Source organism: Hypomesus nipponensis, chromosome 28 (genome assembly GCF_054491055.1).
Source record: "Hypomesus nipponensis isolate SF chromosome 28, ASM5449105v1, whole genome shotgun sequence".
NCBI classification, from domain to species: Eukaryota; Metazoa; Chordata; class Actinopteri; order Osmeriformes; family Osmeridae; genus Hypomesus; species Hypomesus nipponensis.
The window spans coordinates 5,193,632-5,213,150 of NC_140388.1; the positions used below are offsets into that span (position 1 = coordinate 5,193,632).

The 19,519-nt window shown below is 49.4% G+C and overlaps 2 protein-coding genes across 2 annotated transcripts in view; one reads left to right on the top strand and one right to left on the bottom strand.

Moving 5' to 3' along the window:
• Positions 1-1,107: 1,107 nt before the first annotated feature.
• On the top strand, positions 1,108-3,822 carry LOC146219608 (uncharacterized). The gene is made up of 2 exons (XM_084694980.1): positions 1,108-1,309; positions 1,673-3,822. Exons 1-2 carry the CDS (start codon positions 1,123-1,125, stop codon positions 3,571-3,573), a joined length of 2,088 nt encoding a protein of 695 aa, XP_084551106.1. The 5' UTR covers positions 1,108-1,122; the 3' UTR covers positions 3,574-3,822.
• Positions 3,823-3,979: 157 nt separating this feature from the next.
• The window catches only part of kcnt1b (potassium sodium-activated channel subfamily T member 1b), a 38,873-nt gene continuing 23,333 nt past the window's right edge, over positions 3,980-19,519 (bottom strand). Inside the window, exons 14-31 of the mRNA XM_084695311.1 lie at positions 18,707-18,770; positions 18,311-18,419; positions 17,997-18,105; positions 17,333-17,482; positions 16,802-17,028; positions 15,222-15,435; positions 14,042-14,147; positions 13,688-13,860; positions 13,080-13,151; positions 12,753-12,887; positions 12,102-12,213; positions 11,778-11,879; positions 11,362-11,445; positions 11,119-11,247; positions 10,585-10,605; positions 10,030-10,333; positions 7,045-7,129; positions 3,980-5,848 (exon numbers count right to left, since the gene is read on the bottom strand). Of these exons, the coding sequence (XP_084551437.1) occupies positions 5,716-5,848; positions 7,045-7,129; positions 10,030-10,333; positions 10,585-10,605; positions 11,119-11,247; positions 11,362-11,445; positions 11,778-11,879; positions 12,102-12,213; positions 12,753-12,887; positions 13,080-13,151; positions 13,688-13,860; positions 14,042-14,147; positions 15,222-15,435; positions 16,802-17,028; positions 17,333-17,482; positions 17,997-18,105; positions 18,311-18,419; positions 18,707-18,770 (2,329 nt within the window). The 3' untranslated portion in view covers positions 3,980-5,715. The remainder of the gene's footprint in view (positions 5,849-7,044; positions 7,130-10,029; positions 10,334-10,584; positions 10,606-11,118; positions 11,248-11,361; positions 11,446-11,777; positions 11,880-12,101; positions 12,214-12,752; positions 12,888-13,079; positions 13,152-13,687; positions 13,861-14,041; positions 14,148-15,221; positions 15,436-16,801; positions 17,029-17,332; positions 17,483-17,996; positions 18,106-18,310; positions 18,420-18,706; positions 18,771-19,519) is intronic.

Below are 19,519 nucleotides of genomic sequence, written 5' to 3' on the forward strand. Positions count from 1 at the left end.
AGATTTAATTTTGTAGGGGCTGGAATCACAAACATTTCTGCCGAAGGGCTGAGTTCCTTCAGTCATCTCACCAACCTGGTTTTGGACAACAACCTCCTCTCTAACTTCACCCCAACCTGGCTCAGCCAGCCAGCCCGCCTCAGTCTCCTCAGTCTCCCTGGAAATCACATTGAGATTCTGGAAGGGTCCATGCTTAATGCTCTAACTGGTCTAACCAGTCTTGACTTGGCCAGAAACAAGATTTGGGCCATAGCTCCTGGTAGTTTTGCATTCCAGCCCCATCTCTCCAGCCTGGTCCTCTCAGGGAACCTACTGACCCATGTTGACCCTCAGGTCTTCCTGCCTCTCAACTCTACCAGGATCCACCTGGATGGGAACCCCTGGAACTGTTCCTGTGAAGCAGAGGACTTGGTCCATTTTCTTAGAGGTGTGAAGAGACTCTTCTTTTCCTTCAATTGTATGATAAACGGGGCCAGTGGTATCAGTGTGCAGGGTATCCACCCAATCAAAAGTTAGGAAAAACTTAGAAAATTTAAATAGCAAGTAAAATGTCAGTGCCGTTTCTAATGTCTGATTGGGTTGGGTGGGAAGCCTACAGAGATGGCCAGTGGATCTCAGCATTAAGCCAATCAAGACCACTAATTTGTGTCACCTGTTAATAATTTACTTTGATTGGCAATAAGATCACATGACTTATGCCACCTATCCAGATGTATTTTATCTAATGCAACAATCACCAGTATCAAACAGTTAGCAGATCTAGCTTTAACATTGAGTCTGTGGGGAGCCAAATGCTCAAAACTGACTGCCTGTTTTTGTTCTGTAAATGCTTTCAAAACTGCATGAGCCTTCTAGGGAAACTTATTGATGCACAGCATTTGTTTATTTCATTTGCAGCACTCATGAATTTCTTAACAGCCTTGGCTCCATCTAGAACACATCTAGAAAGACTGCCGTTCTGTTTGACTGTGCATTCGGTATTAATCAATTGGATCATGGATAGTAAGGGAACTCCTGTGAACAAGCACTGCTAGTTGTCAAGGGAACAAGGCAATCCAGATGCTGAGAGGTGCTTTTCTTGTGTGTCCAGACCTGCAGATGCGCTCTCTGCTGGAGAATGAGATGGAGGTGAAGTGTGAGAGCCCAGCAGATCTGAGAGGTCAGCTGGTCTGGAACGTGTCCAGGTGTGTGACGCCAACAGGCGACCCCGTGAGTCCCACGTTGATTCCACTAACAACAGATAAACCTGTTCCCACCCCCACCCGAATCCCACCCTCGGTCACAATCCCTGCTCTCATCACAATAATAGGTAAGTGAAGTGTTTTCACACTGGAGCCAGTACATTTCTGCCTAAACATTAGACACTTTGTAATACGTGGTTGAAAACAAAGCCGACACCTCGGGTAAATTCCGGAGGCTGTGCATGAGCATGTCGTATTGATTAGGCCTCTTACATTTACATTTAGTCATTTAGCAGACGCTCTTATCCAGCGCGACTTACAGTAAGTACAGGGACATTCCCCCAAGGCAAGTAGGGTAAAGTGCCTTGCCCAAGGACATGACATAATTTGGCATGGCCGGGAATCAAACAAACAACCTTCTGATTAATAGTCCGACTCCCTAACCGCTCAGCCAACTGATCCCGCCTCTTGACTGGGTCGTCTCTTTGCAGTGGTTCTGTGCGTACTGCTGTGTGTGGTCTGTGCTCTGGCCGGAGTCTATGGGAGGAGACGAAGGAGGAAACAAGTGAGGCCCCAGCCGGAGATCAGAGAAGAAGAAGGTGAACCCCAACCGCTGAACCCCCCGAGACGACCCTACCAGAAGTGCCCAGAGGAGATGGTGAACTGGGACTTGGAGTGCGTCCGAAGAGTCCCTGCTGGGACTGAAGTCAGACCCAAGTCGGCCAACGCTGTGCTCTCCACCTCCCCCTTCTGTGGAGGAAGGGGAAGACGTCACGACATGGAAGCTGAGACAGAGGGACCCTCACGTAAACCAACACCCACGGAGGAGAACAGCTCCGGAGAACAAGGAGAGGAATTAGGAGAAGATTCCGGAAACGCAACAGCTCAGGACACCGATGCTGAACTGAAAGCTCAGAGATGCCTGACTGACTTTATAAATGAAGGGACCCAGTGCGATGATGGAGATGTCTCACCTTCTGGAAACGGCAGCAGAACCACAACCAAAGCTACTGAAGACACAGAGACCATACCATACCTGTCCATAGGAACTGACCTGCCCACACCAAAGACTGGCAAACCAAATGGTCTCCATGGAGAAAGCAGGGGTCCAAGGATACAGATTGGGAGGCCCATTGGAAGAGTCTCCACCTGGCCTCCCACCTTTAGCCAGTGGAAAGCCAGGTGTGCCAATCAGGGAGAAGGGTTGAGCTCTTTTAATGTGCCTGAGCCTTTTCAAGACTCAGTCGTCAAAAGTGACGTCTTGTCAGAAGGTGGCAACATCATTGTCATGGAACCTGTTCCTAATGACATGCTATCACCCAAGGGCTGCAGAGGGGAAGCAACTGTCGAGGAGCCGTCTGGAGAGCCTGTTGAGGAACCAGTTGAGGCAACTGTGAAGGAACCGTCTGAGGAACCTACTGAAGAACCTTTAGAGACGGACTTTGAAACAGCTTCCTTAAATTATGATCCAGTTTCAGAAAATCTGGTCATCTCAATCCCAGATGGCACTGAACCACTCACTGGATCTGCCAAGCTGCAGTCAGAACCAGCAAATTCTGTTGAGTTTCAAAGTGGGTCAGCAGAACTTCTATTAGATCGACCATATTCTACTGAACCTCTAACTGGATCTGCCGCGCTTCAATCAGAACCCCCAAATTCTACTGACCTTCCAAATGGATCAGCAGAACTTCTGTCAGAACCATATTCAACTGAACCTCTAAATGGATCATTTGAGATTCAATCAGATCCTCCAAATTCTACTGTGCTTCCAAATGGGTCTGCAGAACTGCTGTCAGAACCATATTGTACTGAACCTCATACTGGATCTGCCGAGTTTCAGTCAGAGCCACCATATTCTACTGAACCCATCACTCCGGTTGCTGACCTTCAGTCGGAACCACCTGGGTCTAATGAACCTCCAGTGGAATATCGGCAATCTCAATTATGTCTGGTCAGCTTTGAGACAGCTTCTACTGAGTTTGACATCAGCCCAGATGGTGGTTCTCAATCCACTGAGCCACAGTCAGAACCAGTCACAGTGAGCGGGCCTTTATCTGGAAAGACACCAAGCCAAATCAGTAAAGCTGAGGAACTCCAGAACACGTATGAGGACACCACAAGCCTGACAGAGAGTGGGGAAAAGCCGAAAACAACGACGTGTGAAACGCCCACAGGGGAAGAACCAGAGATCCAGGTGCTCGGTGGCAGCTCACAGTCTCCCCCTAGTGGTGGCTCCCCAAACGACGAGAATCTCCTGGCGAATAACGAGTACGTCTTCGTCGGACTGCTCCAGGAAGTGGTTCAGAACCGAGGACGCTGGACCCGGGAGAGATGGAGACAGACACACAAGAACCAACAACTCTACCGGCGCAAAGGACAGGACTTGAACTAGTCAGCAGAAGTGGAACAAGGTCATCTCTTTGTCAACATGACTTTAATGAGCATCTTGACTGTGCTGTGCCAGCAGATGGAAAGAACAGTGAGTTTTTTTTAGTGTTTGCTTGTGCTTTGATGTTTGTCTTGTGTTGGAGACGGCCCTTTCCTGGTGTAAATGTCTGGGTGTAACAAGACACATTAACCCATGTTTCTTGAAAAAAGAGTGAAAACCTCTACTTCCTATTGATTCATTATAACTTGTACAATGACAAATATCAATCAAATATTTTTTCTGACACTGAATACATTTGTTTTGATTTTTCAATCTCAGGCGGCTGCATGCAGCATTTATTGATTCATAATTTATACACTGTTGAGAAGTACACCGACTCCTGTTAGAAATAGTACAAAATGGATCAGTCTTTTTAAACAAATAATTTTAAAAAAATGATATCGTAAGGACAAACCAAACATTTTGATACACTGGAGGACATGCACAGTCCAATACAAATATACAGTATCAAACAATACAATTTAAAATTACGAGCAGGAAACAACTAAAAATCAACAAATAATCATGTAGTAGTCATGATGATTCACACCAGTTGTTTGGCTAGCTGTACAAAAACATCTGATTTTAGCGAGCTTGATCTAAAAACATGCTTTTTGTCTCAGCATGCCCTTATATTATAATATGACCTTTGTGAACAACAAACGGTTTGAATGAATGCTGCTTCCTAAATGCCCTGTGGGTTGAAGACAGGCTGTACACCAATCAAAAGCTTCCGTAGGTTTGCTGTCAGTCTTCAACTGGTGTAAACTGCCCCTCCGAAGGGCTTGGCTTGTTGTGGAGCAGAGTTGACCACAGTTCTGTACTTCAGCAGATCATCCAGGGAGACGTGGTCTCCTTTGCATCGCCCTTTACATAAACAAATGGCACATACAATACAAAACATAATTTGGTTTACAATGGCACATCATTTAACTTACAACTAGGATTCCATGTAACCCAGGTGACTTGTGTCTGGGCCATCGTGGATTCAAGCTGTGGCTGTTGCTATTGTGTCTTGAGCAATACTATCTGTCTTTATTGTATAGTTCACAATTAAAGGGTCATGCTATAATGCTCTAGAAAAGCCCACAGAGTTTAGTGCAAAAGTAGTTCAAGTCCTGTTTCATCAATACATATAGCAAAACAATGCCAACACTGTGCAAGTGAATATTTACAGTGATGACTTCATTCATGTTAGTAAGCAAACAATATCCTAATAATGATATTACAAACATAGCTTAACTAAACATTAAAACACCATAAGAATAAAGTCAACATTTTTGTGAAGATAGGGGAATCTGTTATACTAACATAAAATATGATGATAATAACATACCTTAAACTCAATAGTTATGGAACTGAACAGTTACGGTACAATATTAATGTACCTTCCCACTGATTATGTCATGAAATGAGTGATGTGTTGGCCATGAGAAAAGTTTAGAGTCAAGGATATCAAAAGAACAGCGTGCAAAACATTTGTGGTTTAACTCCACAGTATGATACATTTTCTCTCAATTATCTCTATTTACTCTTGATTTACAGTCTCACAGGCGAAGCTTTGTTGTGAATGCCCACAATTGTGAACGTTAATTTAATGGCCCTTGAAGTCCTTGACATTTTTAAGGATGAACAGTTTGTGCTCATAGCAAAAAGTAGAGAAACATGATGAGGAAAGCAGGGTCTTGTTCGGTTTGGGAGTTAAGGAGTTTGAGGGTTAAGGGGTTAGAGGGTTTTGGCGAAGGAGTTAGAAGGTTAAGGATTTCCCTTTCCGGCAGCTTCCTTACAATAGCAGCTCAGTTAAACATCTTCTGGTGGGTGTAGGGAGAGGGGATGGATGGAGGGAGAGGGACTGGGGAGGGAGATGAAGGGAGAGGGACTGGGGAGGGAGATGAAGGGATGGAGGAAGAGGGGATGGAGGGAGGGAGATGGACTGGGGAGGGAGATGAAGGGAGAGGGACTGGGGAGGGAGATGAAGGGATGGAGGAAGAGGGGATGGAGGGAGATGGACTGGGGAGGGAGATGGAGGGAGAGGGGAGGGGATGGAGGGAGAGGGACATGGAGGGAGAAGTGCCCCCCCCCCTCGTCTAACGACATGGAGAGGTCTTAGAGGTGGGTCTCGTCTCTGCTCTCGGTGCCAAACTCATGCTTGCTCTTGCTGCTGCTGGACTGTCCGGCAGGCGCCGGGCTGCTGGGCTCATCTGGCACATGAGCCAACGGGTCAGACCGGATGATGTACCTGGAGGAGGAGGAGGAGAGTGCAAGGCTCTTCATGTACATCCCATTACTAAGGTCTGGTAGGTCATCCCACATCATACAGTTTAGAACTATAACTGTCAGTTAGGTGATCCTATATCACATCCAACGACAGGGTTTGTAGGCGATCCTGTATTCTATCCTGTAACTGTCTGGTAGGGCGATCCTGTATTCTATCCTGTAACTGTCTGGTAGAGCGATCCTGTATTCTATCCTGTAACTGTCGTAGGACGATCCTGTATCACATCCAATGACAGGATTGGTAGGTGATCCTATATCACATCCTATACTAGATCTGGTAGGTGATCCTATATCACATCCTATACTAGATCTGGTAGGTGATCCTATATCACATCCTATACTAGATCTGGTAGGTGATCCTATATCACATCCTATACTAGATCTGGTAGGTGATCCTATATCACATCCTATACTAGATCTGGTAGGTGATACTATATCACATCCTATAATAGATCTGTTAGGTGATCCTATATCACATCCTATACTAGATCTGGTAGGTGATCCTATATCACATCCTATACTAGATCTGGTAGGTGATACTATATCACATCCTATAATAGATCTGTTAGGTGATCCTATATCACATCCTATACTAGATCTGGTAGGTGATCCTATATCACATCCTATACTAGATCTGGTAGGTGATACTATATCACATCCTATAATAGATCTGTTAGGTGATCCTATATCACATCCTATACTAGATCTGGTAGGTGATCCTATATCACATCCTATACTAGATCTGGTAGGTGATACTATATCACATCCTATAATAGATCTGTTAGGTGATCCTATATCACATCCTAACAGATCTGGTAGGTGATACTATATCACATCCTAACAGGTCTGGTAGGTGACCCTGTATCCCATCCTAACAGGTCTGGTAGGGTGATCCTGTATCCCATCCTAACAGGTCTGGTAGGGTAGGCCTGTATCCCATCCTAACAGGTCTGGTAGGGTAGGCCTGTATCCCATCCTAACAGGTCTGGTAGGGTAGGCCTGTATCCCATCCTAACAGGTCTGGTAGGGTAGGCCTGTATCCCATCCTAACAGGTCTGGTAGGGTAGGCCTGTATCCCATCCTAACAGGTCTGGTAAGGTAGGCCTGTATCCCATCCTAACAGGTCTGGTAGGGTAGGCCTGTATCACTGCCACGTACACTACATCGTTGAGCTCCAGCATGGTGTCGGGCGGAGGGTTGATCAGCACGTAGGACAGAGTGTTCTGATGATCGTTCATCTCATCTGGAACAGAGGGGAGAGAGGGGACCTTCACAGCAGCTCTGCAGCGATGACACACTCCATTAAGCCTCAAATGTACCATTAGACAACTGGAAGGATGTGATTTACAGTGGCTCCCTTTCCTGCAGCACAAAGACTGTTTGGGAAAAATAACTCATTTACATACTGTTACTGTCACATGTCCTCTTGTCTCTTCAAGTATGTTATGAAATCAAACATTTCGTTGTTGTCCCCATAAGTTGCTTTGACTGGATGGGTGGTGTGTGTGTTTGTGTGTGTGTGTGTGTGGGTGGGGTTCTCCAGAAACCCACCTGATTGCACCACTTAAAATGGCAGGCCGGTTGAAAGAGAGAGAAAGTCTAACTGTTACTACCAGGGCGAGGCTGGTTCAGAGGTAGGCCCATGCTGCCACACACGCAACCATGCGCCCACACTCCAAACCCCGCATGCAGACCCGAGTCCGCTCCGTCGCTTCCGGCACATTCCAGGGGTCGACGGGAATGCCCAGATCGCCGGCGACAGGAGACAACATCACCAAGAGCCAGGTTGCCATGCCAACACAGTCGCAGCCCCGGCGCCACTCAGTTGACCACACCCACAGACACAGAGAGGGCATGCTCGGGCAGACGCCCCAAACACGGGGCCAAACCACACCAGAGTGAAGCAAAACCCCGATGGTAGTGTAAGGGTTAGGGTTATCCCTTGGTAGGGTTAGGGTTATCCCTTGGTAGGGTTAGGGTTATCCCTTGGTAGTGTAAGGGTTATCCCGTGGTAGTGTAAGGGTTAGGGTTATCCCTTGGTAGTGTTAGGGTTATCCCTTTGGCAGTGTAAGGGTTAGGGTTATCCCTCGGTAGTGTAAGGGTTAGGGTTATCCCTTGGTAGTGTTAGGGTTATCCCTTGGTAGTGTAAGGGTCACCCATTGGTTTTCTTAAGAGTTTGTGTGGAAGGGCTCTAGTTCTGAGCTGATATACCAGGGTACCAGTACCAGATGAAACTGTGGACACGTCTACTCACTCCAGAGGTTTCTATATTTGGATCATGTTTCACATTGTAGGTGCTTTTTAGTTGTTGTTTTTTAAACCCTTGAATGAGTATATGTCCAACTATTATACTGTATTGAATGTATACTATATGTTATTTTACTGTATAAAATGTATAAATATATAAACACATTGTGCTTACTTATGTACACACTACTGTATTGTGTATGCCTACATATAAATAATGGCAAGATATCCTTCCAACCATGGATAACATGGGTAATCATAACCTTGTGAACACACGTATAGTTTCTGCTCCACTCTGCCCCACCCCCGCCCAGCGCCCTGCAAAATAATCCAACACCCTGCAGCCGCAAAACGCTCCGCTGACATCATCAAGGAGCGCCAACGCCAGTCAACACAATGCAGAGAAACGGAGAGAGAGAGAGAGAAATGTATCTGGACAGCGCGAGAGGCAGAAAGATACGTGTATATATACATAAATATATCGAAAGAGATACAGACAGAGAGGAAGAGCGAGAGGCTGCTGGTTTGCCATTCAGCCGGAACACAGTCATGCAGTAGTGAAGAAGGGTCGTGTCACCAGCTAACCTGACGGCCTGGCCTCCTCTCTACTCTCTGTAATGCCCTGCAACTCTAAGCAAGTCAGCACGATTAAACCTCCACAGGCTACACTAAGGGTAACATTCAATGACACATTGGCTCCGTCCTTGTAGATAAACAAAACAGTTAAGTCATGGGAAAATATCTTTAAATGATCAATAACATCAAATATCTGTAAATGATCCATAAAATGCTTTCATAATAACCTTAAACCACCCCCTTTTCCCTGCCAAATTCTCCCCCAAAATATTGTTCGCAAGAGGTAACAATAATCTGGCACAGATGACATCCAAACAGACTTCACTCCACCATGTCAAACAGAGACACCACAAAGTAAATGTGTCGCACGCTGTAGGAGTAGTAAGAGTTACCTTGTAAATATCCTAGATTTACTCGATTCATGACATCACTCGCTGTTAGATTAGCAACATCCTCTACAGGACAGAGAGAAAGAGAGAGAAAGGAATAAAGACAGAAAGGAAAAGAAGGAGGGAAAGAAACAAAGAGAACGAAAGAGAGAGAAAAGAGAGCGAGAAAAAAAGGGTCAGGCAGGTAGGGCAGAAGCTTTTTGTTAAGCTCGTGCAGTTCCAGTCAGATCACAGAACAGATTTATTGCGTGAGAATCCAAGCCATTGTCTTTGAACTCTTTTCAAATTAAAAGCGAAAGCAAAGAGGTGTGTAAAGCTGGGTAACAAAGTGAAAGATGCAGGTGGAAAGTGCTACAGTGATTCTACATGCAGTCTGATTAGGCTACATGCAGTCTGCTTTCAAAGCAAACTTTCCAGGGCTATGTGGTTCATGCAATGCATTGTAGTGACTTGGTTATACACATTAGAAAGGTTTGGCGTTTTATCTTGGTAAAAATGGGGTGCATGTTCACATGAAACAGTAGGCAATGAGATTACAGTTAAGGTGTGAGATGTTATTTAGGCAAATCCAGAAACTAGAACTCTATTCGAACAGATGAATCCCTGTCAAAACAAGAGTCGTAAACTGAAATGTTCAAATCAACAAAGCAAATGTTCAAATAATACTATTATTATACTTATTATTATAATAGTTCCAGCGATGAACACCATGAACACGACATTTTAACACCCACGATTAACGTGACCTCACGAAAAAAAAGAAGAAGATGAAAATGCATATCTACGGCCTATTCTGTCAATGCAAAGACACGACACAAACACCCCACGCACACTCATGAACCCACTACAGTCCCCCCCGCCCCCCCCCCCTCCCCGCCCCCCCGCCCCCCCTCCCCGCCCTCCCCCCAGCCTGTCCGAGGGGGCCCCTCACCATATCCCACGGTGGGCAGACCCAGGTGCTTCATGCGGTTCTTCACCAGCTCCGACAGCTCCTGGCGCTCCGAGCGCCGGTAGAGGTTGAGCCGCTGCTGGGAGATGCGCTCGGTCCGGCTGGGCGGCTTGACGCTCTTGCGGCTCAGGCGGCGAGCCCACTGCAGGCTCTTCTTCCGGAGGAGCGGGTGCTCCGACTGGTCGCTGGCCGAGGAGCTCCTGTGGCGGGGCCTCTCCTTCCAGGACCCCTGGCGGTCGGGACCCCTGCGCTCGTCGCCGTCCTCGATGTTGATGGACACCTGAGACTAGGGGCAGACGGGGCAGACGGGGCAGACGGGGGGGGGGGGAGGGGGGAGAAGGGTTCAAAACAAGGTGTGTGTGCGTGTCACTGTAACAGGACTAGGAATCTGTTCACACCAGATCACATCCAGAAGGCATTCATGACTCAAACCAGAGGCGTCGAAGCTTCAAAGCAAAAAACGCTGCGGCTTTATCTTTGTGAGGCAAACCTTGGGGGAATGACAGGTGCTAATGATGTACGAGGGTGCCATCTTACCTGTGGGTAACTATCCTGGAACTGAGACGGACAGACAGGAAGCCAGACAGATAGGTAGACAGACAGACAGACAGACAGACCAAAGACAGACCAAACACACACAGAGGCACAATAAAAGGATGGAGGGCAAACAAAACAAGCGTTAACATTCCAAACAGCACTGACCAGTTTTTGAGAATAGTAAATGCACCATTTACTTCACATGGTCAAGAAGCGCAATGGTATAGGCAGTAAATAAGCCTGTGGTGTCATCGCTCAAATGACTAAGAGGGGATGTGGCAGATGTGTGATTCTGACATATATAATGTCACTCGATCCAGCATGATGATGACATGAATCCTGATATAACGATGACAACACTATATGAGTAACGCAACAAGGAGGAGGTTGTGGTTGGGAGAGGAGAGAGAATAAGTAGTAGGGGAGGATGATTTTAAGGAGCAGAGCAGAGGAGGGAAGGAGGAAGGACAGAAGGAAGGAAGGAAGGAAGGAAGGAAGGAAGGAAGGAAAAAGGGAAGGGAGGAACAGTCTCACCTCAGAAGACGAGAACATGTGGGACTCGGTGCGGTAGATGCCTATAGGAATCTCAGCACTGGAGGAGCACAGCTTCTGGAACAGTCTGCCGTACGTCCGGATCCACAGGTCCTCCTCTGTCACCTTCACCTGTGGAAGGAACAGGAGCTCGCTACACCAACACACACAGCGGTCCCTTCACCCACTCACACACTAAACCAGCATGCATACTGGTTGCTGTATGGTAGCTGAAGCTTGACTCACCGCACACAGGTACCCAGAACCAGGCGTGGTGTCCAGCCCCAGTAGCAGTCTGGCTATAGCAATCATATAGTCCTTCACAAAAGACTGTAAAAACAAAAAAGATAAATCAACATGAAACCTTTTTATAGAGGTGTGTCACCTGGTAGTACAAAGTATCTATACTGAACACCTGGTAGAGCAGAGTGTCTAACAACACATACCTGGTAGAGCAGAGTGTCTAACAACACATACCTGGTAGAGCAGAGTTTCTATACTGAACACCTGGTAGAGCAGAGTGTCTAACAACACATACCTGGTAGAGCAGAGTGTCTAACAACACATACCTGGTAGAGCAGAGTGTCTAACAACACATACCTGGTAGAGCAGAGTGTCTAACAACACATACCTGGTAGAGCAGAGTGTCTAACAACACATACCTGGTAGAGCAGAGTGTCCAGCATACTGATACTGAACACTCGGCCAGCAGCAAACGGCAGACGGAACATGAATGCCAGGTTGGAACCCTTATCCCGCTCTATCTGCAGAAAGAGAGAGAGAGAGGGGTAGAGAGAAAGAGAGCAATAGACAAGGAGTGATAGATGGATAGAGAAAAAGAGAGAGGGGGGTAAAGAGAGAGAGAGATATTAAACCCCACAAGCCCTGGTCACCCTGTCTCCCAGCCTCAGACACATGCCCACCATGAGGGCCGACCCTCAGAGAAGGGAACCTGGAGGGCTGCAGGACCCTGGGGAGCTCCTCACCTTCTCCAGCTTGGACAGGGCCAGGGAGTAGCAGTCTTTGGCTCTGAACTGCATGAACCTCATGTTAGAGGGATGGGTCAGCTCTGTGATGATGCTGAGACTGGGGAACAATCTGTAGACACAGAGTTGGAGGGGCGGAAAGAGAGAGAGAAGGAGTGAGAAAGAGAATAAGAGGGAGATAAAGAGGGAGTGTGTGTGTGTGAGAAAGAGAGAGAGAGAGAGAGAGAGAGAGAGAGAGAGAGAGAGAAAGAGAGAGAGAGAGAAGGAAGCGAGGGAGTTTGAGAGGGAGTGAGAGCGTGACAGAAGCGAAAAGAAAGGGAAAAGGAGAGAGAGAATGAGAGAAAGACAACGAGAAATGAGAAAGAAAGAGAATGGATAAAGGGAAGGGGAGAGAGAGAGAGAGAGAAAGGCAGACAGATTGAGCGCTTCGGGCTCGCTGGCCACACACGACGTACAGCTTTCCTTCCAGCCTACTTGATCAGGAAAAAAAGACGGCGGTTGTTTACAACGTGTGTTTACCGAGGGTGTTCTCGGTTTCATCATTTCGATTCAGATTTGTCCGTTTAGCGAATATCAAGCGGCTCGGCGAAGTTAAGGGAGGCCGAGCTCTCCAGGGGAGAGGAGACACGAGGACGGCGGGTGTCCGAGCACCTGAACATGGTCTGAACGTTGACGATGGTCTTGGCGTCGGCCATGTAGTCTTCCTCGGCGCTCATGGTGCTCTCCTTGTCCACCACCACCAGGTTGTCAGCGTAGATGATGCCACACTGCAGCAGGTTGTCCAGGCTAACACACACACACACACACACACGGAAACACGCACAAGTGTAAACACACACGCACGCCTGCACACAGTACGATCCGACGATAGACACCGTCTGCAATGCCGCGCAGACGTAACGGAATCGAGGGGACGAGGTTGAGATATGATATAACGGCTATTTATAGACGGAATGGCCTCAAAACGAATGAACCTACTTATCGATGGTTCCAGCCATGAAGTAGACCATGGGGAAACAGCAGATGGCCTCCAGGAAGTGGTTGTCCGGCCTGGGGGGAAACAGGAAGCGGGTCCCGCTAATTACTGTGAAACATTAGCAATTAGGCTATGTACATTATCACGTGCAGCTGTTTTCATCTGGAAAATCGTCATGCTTGTGTCGCAGACATAGAGGCATGTGTTCCAATGTTACGTTTTCATGGTCTAGTTCCAAGATGGAGAGGTCTTCGGCCTTTGAAACCTTTTGACCAAATATCTGCCGGCAATTACAACCCCTGTGCTCTATAATGACAAATTGATCGTGTCGTGTTATTTGCACACACAATCACATAAACTGTCAATCCAATCTATCATGATCTATGTAGATCTACCTAGGTATCCAGATTATGTACAAATCTCAATCCATTCTTGCATGACATTAGACCCATTATGGATCTACCAGACGACATGATTGGATCAACATAACCGTAACTGATATCGAACCCCGGCTGTCATCCAGACCGACAGAAACACCCAGATGAACATCCATACCAGACAGACATCCATCCAGAGAGGACGGGGATGGGGGAGGGAGGGGGGGCCTTACGGGTAGTCCAGCAGCAGCACCAGGGGGTTCAGCTCCTTCCTGGGGCGGTAGTAGGCCCTCAGGGGCACGATGAAGTTGTACAGGCCGTTCCCGGCCGTCTCCGCGGAGACGATGATCAGCTTGTTCTTGAAGCCGTAGGCCTTGGCGTCCTCAAAGCTGTTGTGCTTGCAGCCCTGCGTGCGGAGCGAACACAGTCACCCGTCAGTCAGCCCCCCCCCCCTCGCCGTTACCATTTTCGCTCTTCATTGTATATGCGGAGAAAGGTCCTGTCCACGGTTACTGTTTAGGAGACCGGGAATACGTTTGGGAGCTGTCGGGGGGTTCGGGTTGGTTGGGTCCAGGCGTCCAGCTCACCTTGTCCAGACGGAGGCAGCAGAAGGGAGCCTTCTGGGGGAGAAGGTGGCACAGGGTGGGGGAGCTTCCGATGTACGGGGAGTTGGGCGGGTAGCCTTTGACGAAGCTGGAGACACACAGGAACACACACCCCAACGCGGGGCCGTTAGCATCGGACGCGAGTATGAAGTCCCGTCGGGCGAAGCGGCAAAGGCTGTACTTACATCAACAGCGCCACACGGGGGCAGTGTGGGACCTCGGGTGGAATCTGGGATTTTGGAGGTGGATTTTGTGCAGGGTGGCAAAACTGAGCACACCCCCTTGGGGATAGGGGTCTAATGGAGGGTGGGGGGCCGGAGGGACTAACGTGAGCAGCGCTGAGCAGCGGTGAGAGGATGTTGGCGGAGCAGGCATGCACTGGCTGAATGGGAGGGTGACCGTTTCGGAAGCGCACACACACGCACACACGCAACCTGAGCGAGTCTCCATCCCCTGAAGCAATCACTTGTTTCAGTGGGTGTTTCAGTGTGTGCGGGTGAAGAAAGGGCAGGGCCAAGCACGGGTTTATATAACAATGGTCTGGGCCTGCGCATGCGAGGACAGACAAACAAAGGCGACAGGAGAGCGACAGACAAGCAAGCGAGACAGCTAGACATAGTCACGCAGGACCCAAGATAAACGTCCTGAGGGGATTTATGGGCAACGGGCACCATCATGACCGGTCTACCCCTCTGGAACAGACCTTCCATTTGTCCCTCGTTTATCCACTTTCATCACTCAAACATCATTTCCCGCAACTCGTCGTGACACAGTGATTACTTAACCGGCAACACTCAGTTATTCGCTCCCCAGCGGGCCCTCCGAGACAGAGGTCACACCTACAATCGCAGGCAATTCCCTTTGCTCATGGAGCGTGACGACAAGGTGTCGCAGAGTTGACATCTATGGGAAAACGTTAGCCATCGCTGTCAACGTTTCCAAACATTAGCCGCAAGGCTATTTATTAGCTTTATTACATAAAGCTGTTTCGGTCTGGAACGCTTGTGTCATAGAGATGGAGGCGAGTGCGTTCGAACGATACGTTTTCACGGTCTGGGTCCGAGATGAAGCCGTTTGCGATCGCGGTCAAAGTTTCACTGGCGCCAACAAAAGCCCACAACGCTACCCCTGCTCCCTTCCTATTCCGCGATTGGATACTCACTCTGACCCCACCGAGCCCTCCTCGTCCGATTGGTTGGCCTCGTCCTCTGATTGGTCGCTGAGCAGGTCGCAGGGCAGGATGGCGGCGGAGTCTGCGATCTCCAGGACGGGGGCGATGCTCGGCCGCCGGCTCCCGCCGCCGTTCTCCGTGGGCGGAGCCAGCTTGCCGCTGTCCTCCTCGGGCTCCGGGTGCTGGAGGTCCATGGCCACCGTTCCTGTCAGCGCCGTCACACGACAAGGTGACAAGGTTAGTCATGGGCTTGGGAACGTCGTCAGGTGGTTGCTAGAACGTCGTCAGATGGTTGTTAGAACGTCGTCAGGTGGTTGCTAGAACGTCGTCAGATGGTTGTTAGATGGTTGCTACAATGCTGTCAGATGGTTGTCGGAGGGTTGCTAAGATGAGCCTGTCTACAGGACTTCTGTCATGTCAAATATTATAAACGTCATCAAATGCACCGGTGTCCTATGAAGGCCTTGCTTCTCATACCTGTCATTCTCCTATGAGTCTGTAGCAGGATTCAGGGGATTAGAACTGAACTGCATGACCCACAGGTTAAGGCATTGTGCTGGAAAACTCTGGCAATACATGCAAACCACACAGACACTGTGCGTACATTGTACAGGTCTGTGTATTCATGTATTATCAATACATGATGTGCTGTATTCGTGCAGGAATATCGATGAAGTGCATTTAGCAAAGCGAAAATGCACGTCACCAAATAGCTACAGTAATGAGTCAGTGATAAGTCTACGATGAAAATATTGACTTCCAGCAACAACTGGATCCGATGGTGCCAACCCTACTAACAGTGGTCCACACTAGTCTACAGTACTGTGGTTGCAACATGCTCACACTTACCATAAGAGGTGGTCTGATCGACTTTAACACGTCAAAGAAAAACACAAACACAACCAGGTCAGCCATAAAAGTAAAAGGAAGCACATCGTGTTTAAGAGGCTCATGCATGAGCCAAAGCACACGGCACCCTCACACAACATCCAGCAGCCTCACAGTCGACAAGGGACCTCCTCCCTCCACCCTCCACCCTCCTCCCTCCGCCTCCCTCAATAACGTCCTCCATGACTGTCTCGCTCCCTAATCGACCCCTTTCTATTTCTCCCTCCCTCCCTCTCGCTCCCCCTCCCCCTCGCCCACTCTCCCCCTCCATCCCTTCCACACCCCCCCCCTCGCCCTCCCCCCTCCATCCCTTCCACCCCCCCTCCCCTCGCCCTCCCCCCCTCCATCCCTTCCACCCCCCCCCCTCGCCCACCCCTCCATCCCTTCCACCCCCCCTCCCCTCGCCCTCCCCCCTCCATCCCTTACACACCCCCCCCCCTCGCCCCCCCCCCCTCCATCCCTTCCACGCCACCTCACCCCCTCCATCCCTTCCACACCCCCTCCCCCCCCCCCTCCATCCCTTCCACGCCACCTCACCCCCTCCATCCCTTCCACACCCCCTCCCCCCCCTCCATCCCTTCCACGCCCCCTCACCCTCTCCATCCCTTCCACACACCCTCCCCCCCCTCCATCCCTTCCACGTCCCCTCACCCCCTCCATCCCCTCCCCGCCCCCTCCCTCACCCATGCTGGCGATGATGCTGTGCACGGGCAGGGAGGGGGCGTCGTACAGGCCGGCCGAGGGCAGGCCCTGCTTCTCCTCCTCCTTGAAGATGAAGCTGGAGTTCTCCTCCTTGGTGATGTTGATGTAGTAGCAGGTGTCTGGGGCCGCCATGATGTGGCGAGGGCCGGGGTTCAGCAGGATGCTCTTGTTGTCCTCCCGCTTGACGCCAATCAGACACACGCCGTACCTGAGGGGGGGGCGAGGGGGAAGGGCAGCATCATCCCAATCTGCCGCCAAAACATCTGCCATTTTGAGTTGCTGATGGCCCAGGCCATCTCCGTATGAGTCATCAGCCGTGCAGCACTCTGAGAGCCCCCTGATGCGAAACTACAAAATATCAGTCGAGTTCAACTAGACTTGACTGTTTGGTCAGCTCAGTTGTCTTGACCTAGCTAGAACTTGGCCGAGCAGAAGTTCTAGCTAGACCTAGCCAGTCCCTGCTGCTAAACTGGCATCCTCTCCCTGAGGGAGTCACCGCGGTCTCTACTCACTTCTTGTGAGCGTGGAAGGAGGCGTAGGTGAAGCTCTTCCCATCGTACTCCCCAAAAAACTTGCTGTCAGCCAGACGGATGTGGTAGACCTCGTTGCCCGAGCAACGTCCGTAGGTCCTCTGCCACTGCTCTGGGGACATCTGGCCCTCCCTGCACACGGAAACAGTCGCCACGGAGACAATCACCACGGAGACAGTCACCACAGAGACAGTCACCACAGACACAGTCACTCTGATCTCTGGACATGGAGACAGTTCCTCTTAGGAGATGGAGACTGTCCTCCAGATCAATGCGTGTCTGAGCTGGTGGAACTGGGTCCACGACAGGAAAACCGTGTTAAACTTGTGGTGGAGCTCATCAAACTGTCCCTAACCCAACTGGAGTTTTCCCAACCGCTTCCTCCATCTTTGAAATATCCAGAGGTGGATTTACAACACGTCAACCAGCGGAGAGGGTGATGTCACCTAGGCCAACACGCAAACGCAGCAGAATGACGACTCTACTCGTGGACAAGCACAAACACCACAGGATTGATGGCCACGAGGTGATGGCGCGGCAGGGACTCAGACAGATCCAGCTGTAGAGGGAATGGCTCTCTGCCTCCATGTTCTCACTGACTGGCGTGTGACTGGGGGAGCCGTAGCTGGCTAGTTGGGGTACTCACTGTCCTCTGGAGGTATGAACGAGCAGGGTGACCAGGGTGGAGGTGGCCGGACACACACAGTTGAGGGCCAACATGGCGTACTTGAACTCCTCCTCACACACCACATGATCTGACAGAAACCAACCAGAACACAGGGTTGAAACCACATGATCTGACAGAAACCAACCGGAACACAGGGTTGAAACCACATGATCTAACAGAAACCAACCAGAAGACAGCGTTAAAACGAGGGGAAGAGATTAAGTCAAAAAGAAGTACATGAGTAACAATAAGAAGTTGAGCGGGTGAGTTAGAGAACAAGAGAGAAAACTTACCGGCGAACTTGACGTGGAACTTGTTTTCAGGTTTAAGTATCTGGACATAGAGGGGGCAGTTGGGGGCGAAGTCCTTCACAGCCCAGGCTCTAAGGATGGTCTGGTGGTCCTAAGGCACAACACAAGCTCTCAGCGCACTCAGTTGTATACACAACCATACACTATCACCTGTACCTACATAACATACTGACAATGCCATCAGTTCTGACAGGGAGAGACAGTATGTTAAAACAGGCATCTATCATCATATTTAGATCACTGTCATAATGTCTTAAATCCCCATCAAAATACGAATGAGAGTACATTTGAAGCGCTAGGTTTGTGAGAGTTTCAGGGGAGTGTGTGTGTGCGCGTGGCAGTGTGACTGCAGACTTCGTGTGGCGGACGGAGACTTACTGCAGCCGTGCGGTCTGCCTCGTTCCTGCTGCTCAGGATGAAGCAAGCCTCCGCATCGTCCATCCTTCACAGGGTTACAGAGACAAGGGGGTTACACACAGAGAGGGACAACAGCTAGGGTTACACAGAGAGAGAGAGACAACAGCTAGGGTGAGACCCAGAGAGAGACAACAGCTAGGGTGAGACCCAGAGAGAGACAACAGCTAGGGTTAGACAGAGAGAGAGACAACAGTTAGGGTTAGACCCAGAGAGAGACAACAGTTAGGGTTAGACCCAGAGAGAGACAACAGTTAGGGTGAGACCCAGAGAGAGACAACAGTTAGGGTGAGACCCAGAGAGAGACCACAGCCAGGGTGAGACCCAGAGAGAGACCACAGCTAGAGTGAGACCCAGAGAGAGACCACAGCCAGGGGAACACCAAGATTGAGAGACAAAATAACTAGGGTGAGACCCAGACCGAGAGAGACAATAGCCAAGGTTACACACAGAGAGAGACAACAGCCAGGGTTACACCCAGAGAGAGACAACAGCTAGGGTTGGACACAGGAAGAAAGAGAGAGAGAGCGAGAGAGAAAGAGAGAGACAACACCCATGGTTACACCCAGAGAGAGCCGACATCCAGAGTTACACCCAGAGAGAGAGTGAGAGAGCGAGAGAGAGAGAAGAGCCAGGGTTACACCTAGAGAGATACATGTAAGATAGAAAGTATAAACATGGAAACATGTAAGACAGAAAGACAGGTAGGTAAAAAAGAAGGAAGGTGTGAGAGAGATAGAGAGAGATAGAGAGAGATAGAGATAGAGAGAGAGAGGT

Excerpts from the sequence above, each read along its gene's own strand:
- LOC146219608 (XM_084694980.1), top strand. The coding sequence starts at position 1,123 with ATGGAGGTGAAGTGTGAGAGCCCAGCAGATCTGAGAGGTCAGCTGGTC. Across the intron at positions 1,310-1,672 it reads TGCTCTCATCACAATAATAG|TGGTTCTGTGCGTACTGCTG; the intron begins GTAAGTGAAGTG and ends GTCTCTTTGCAG.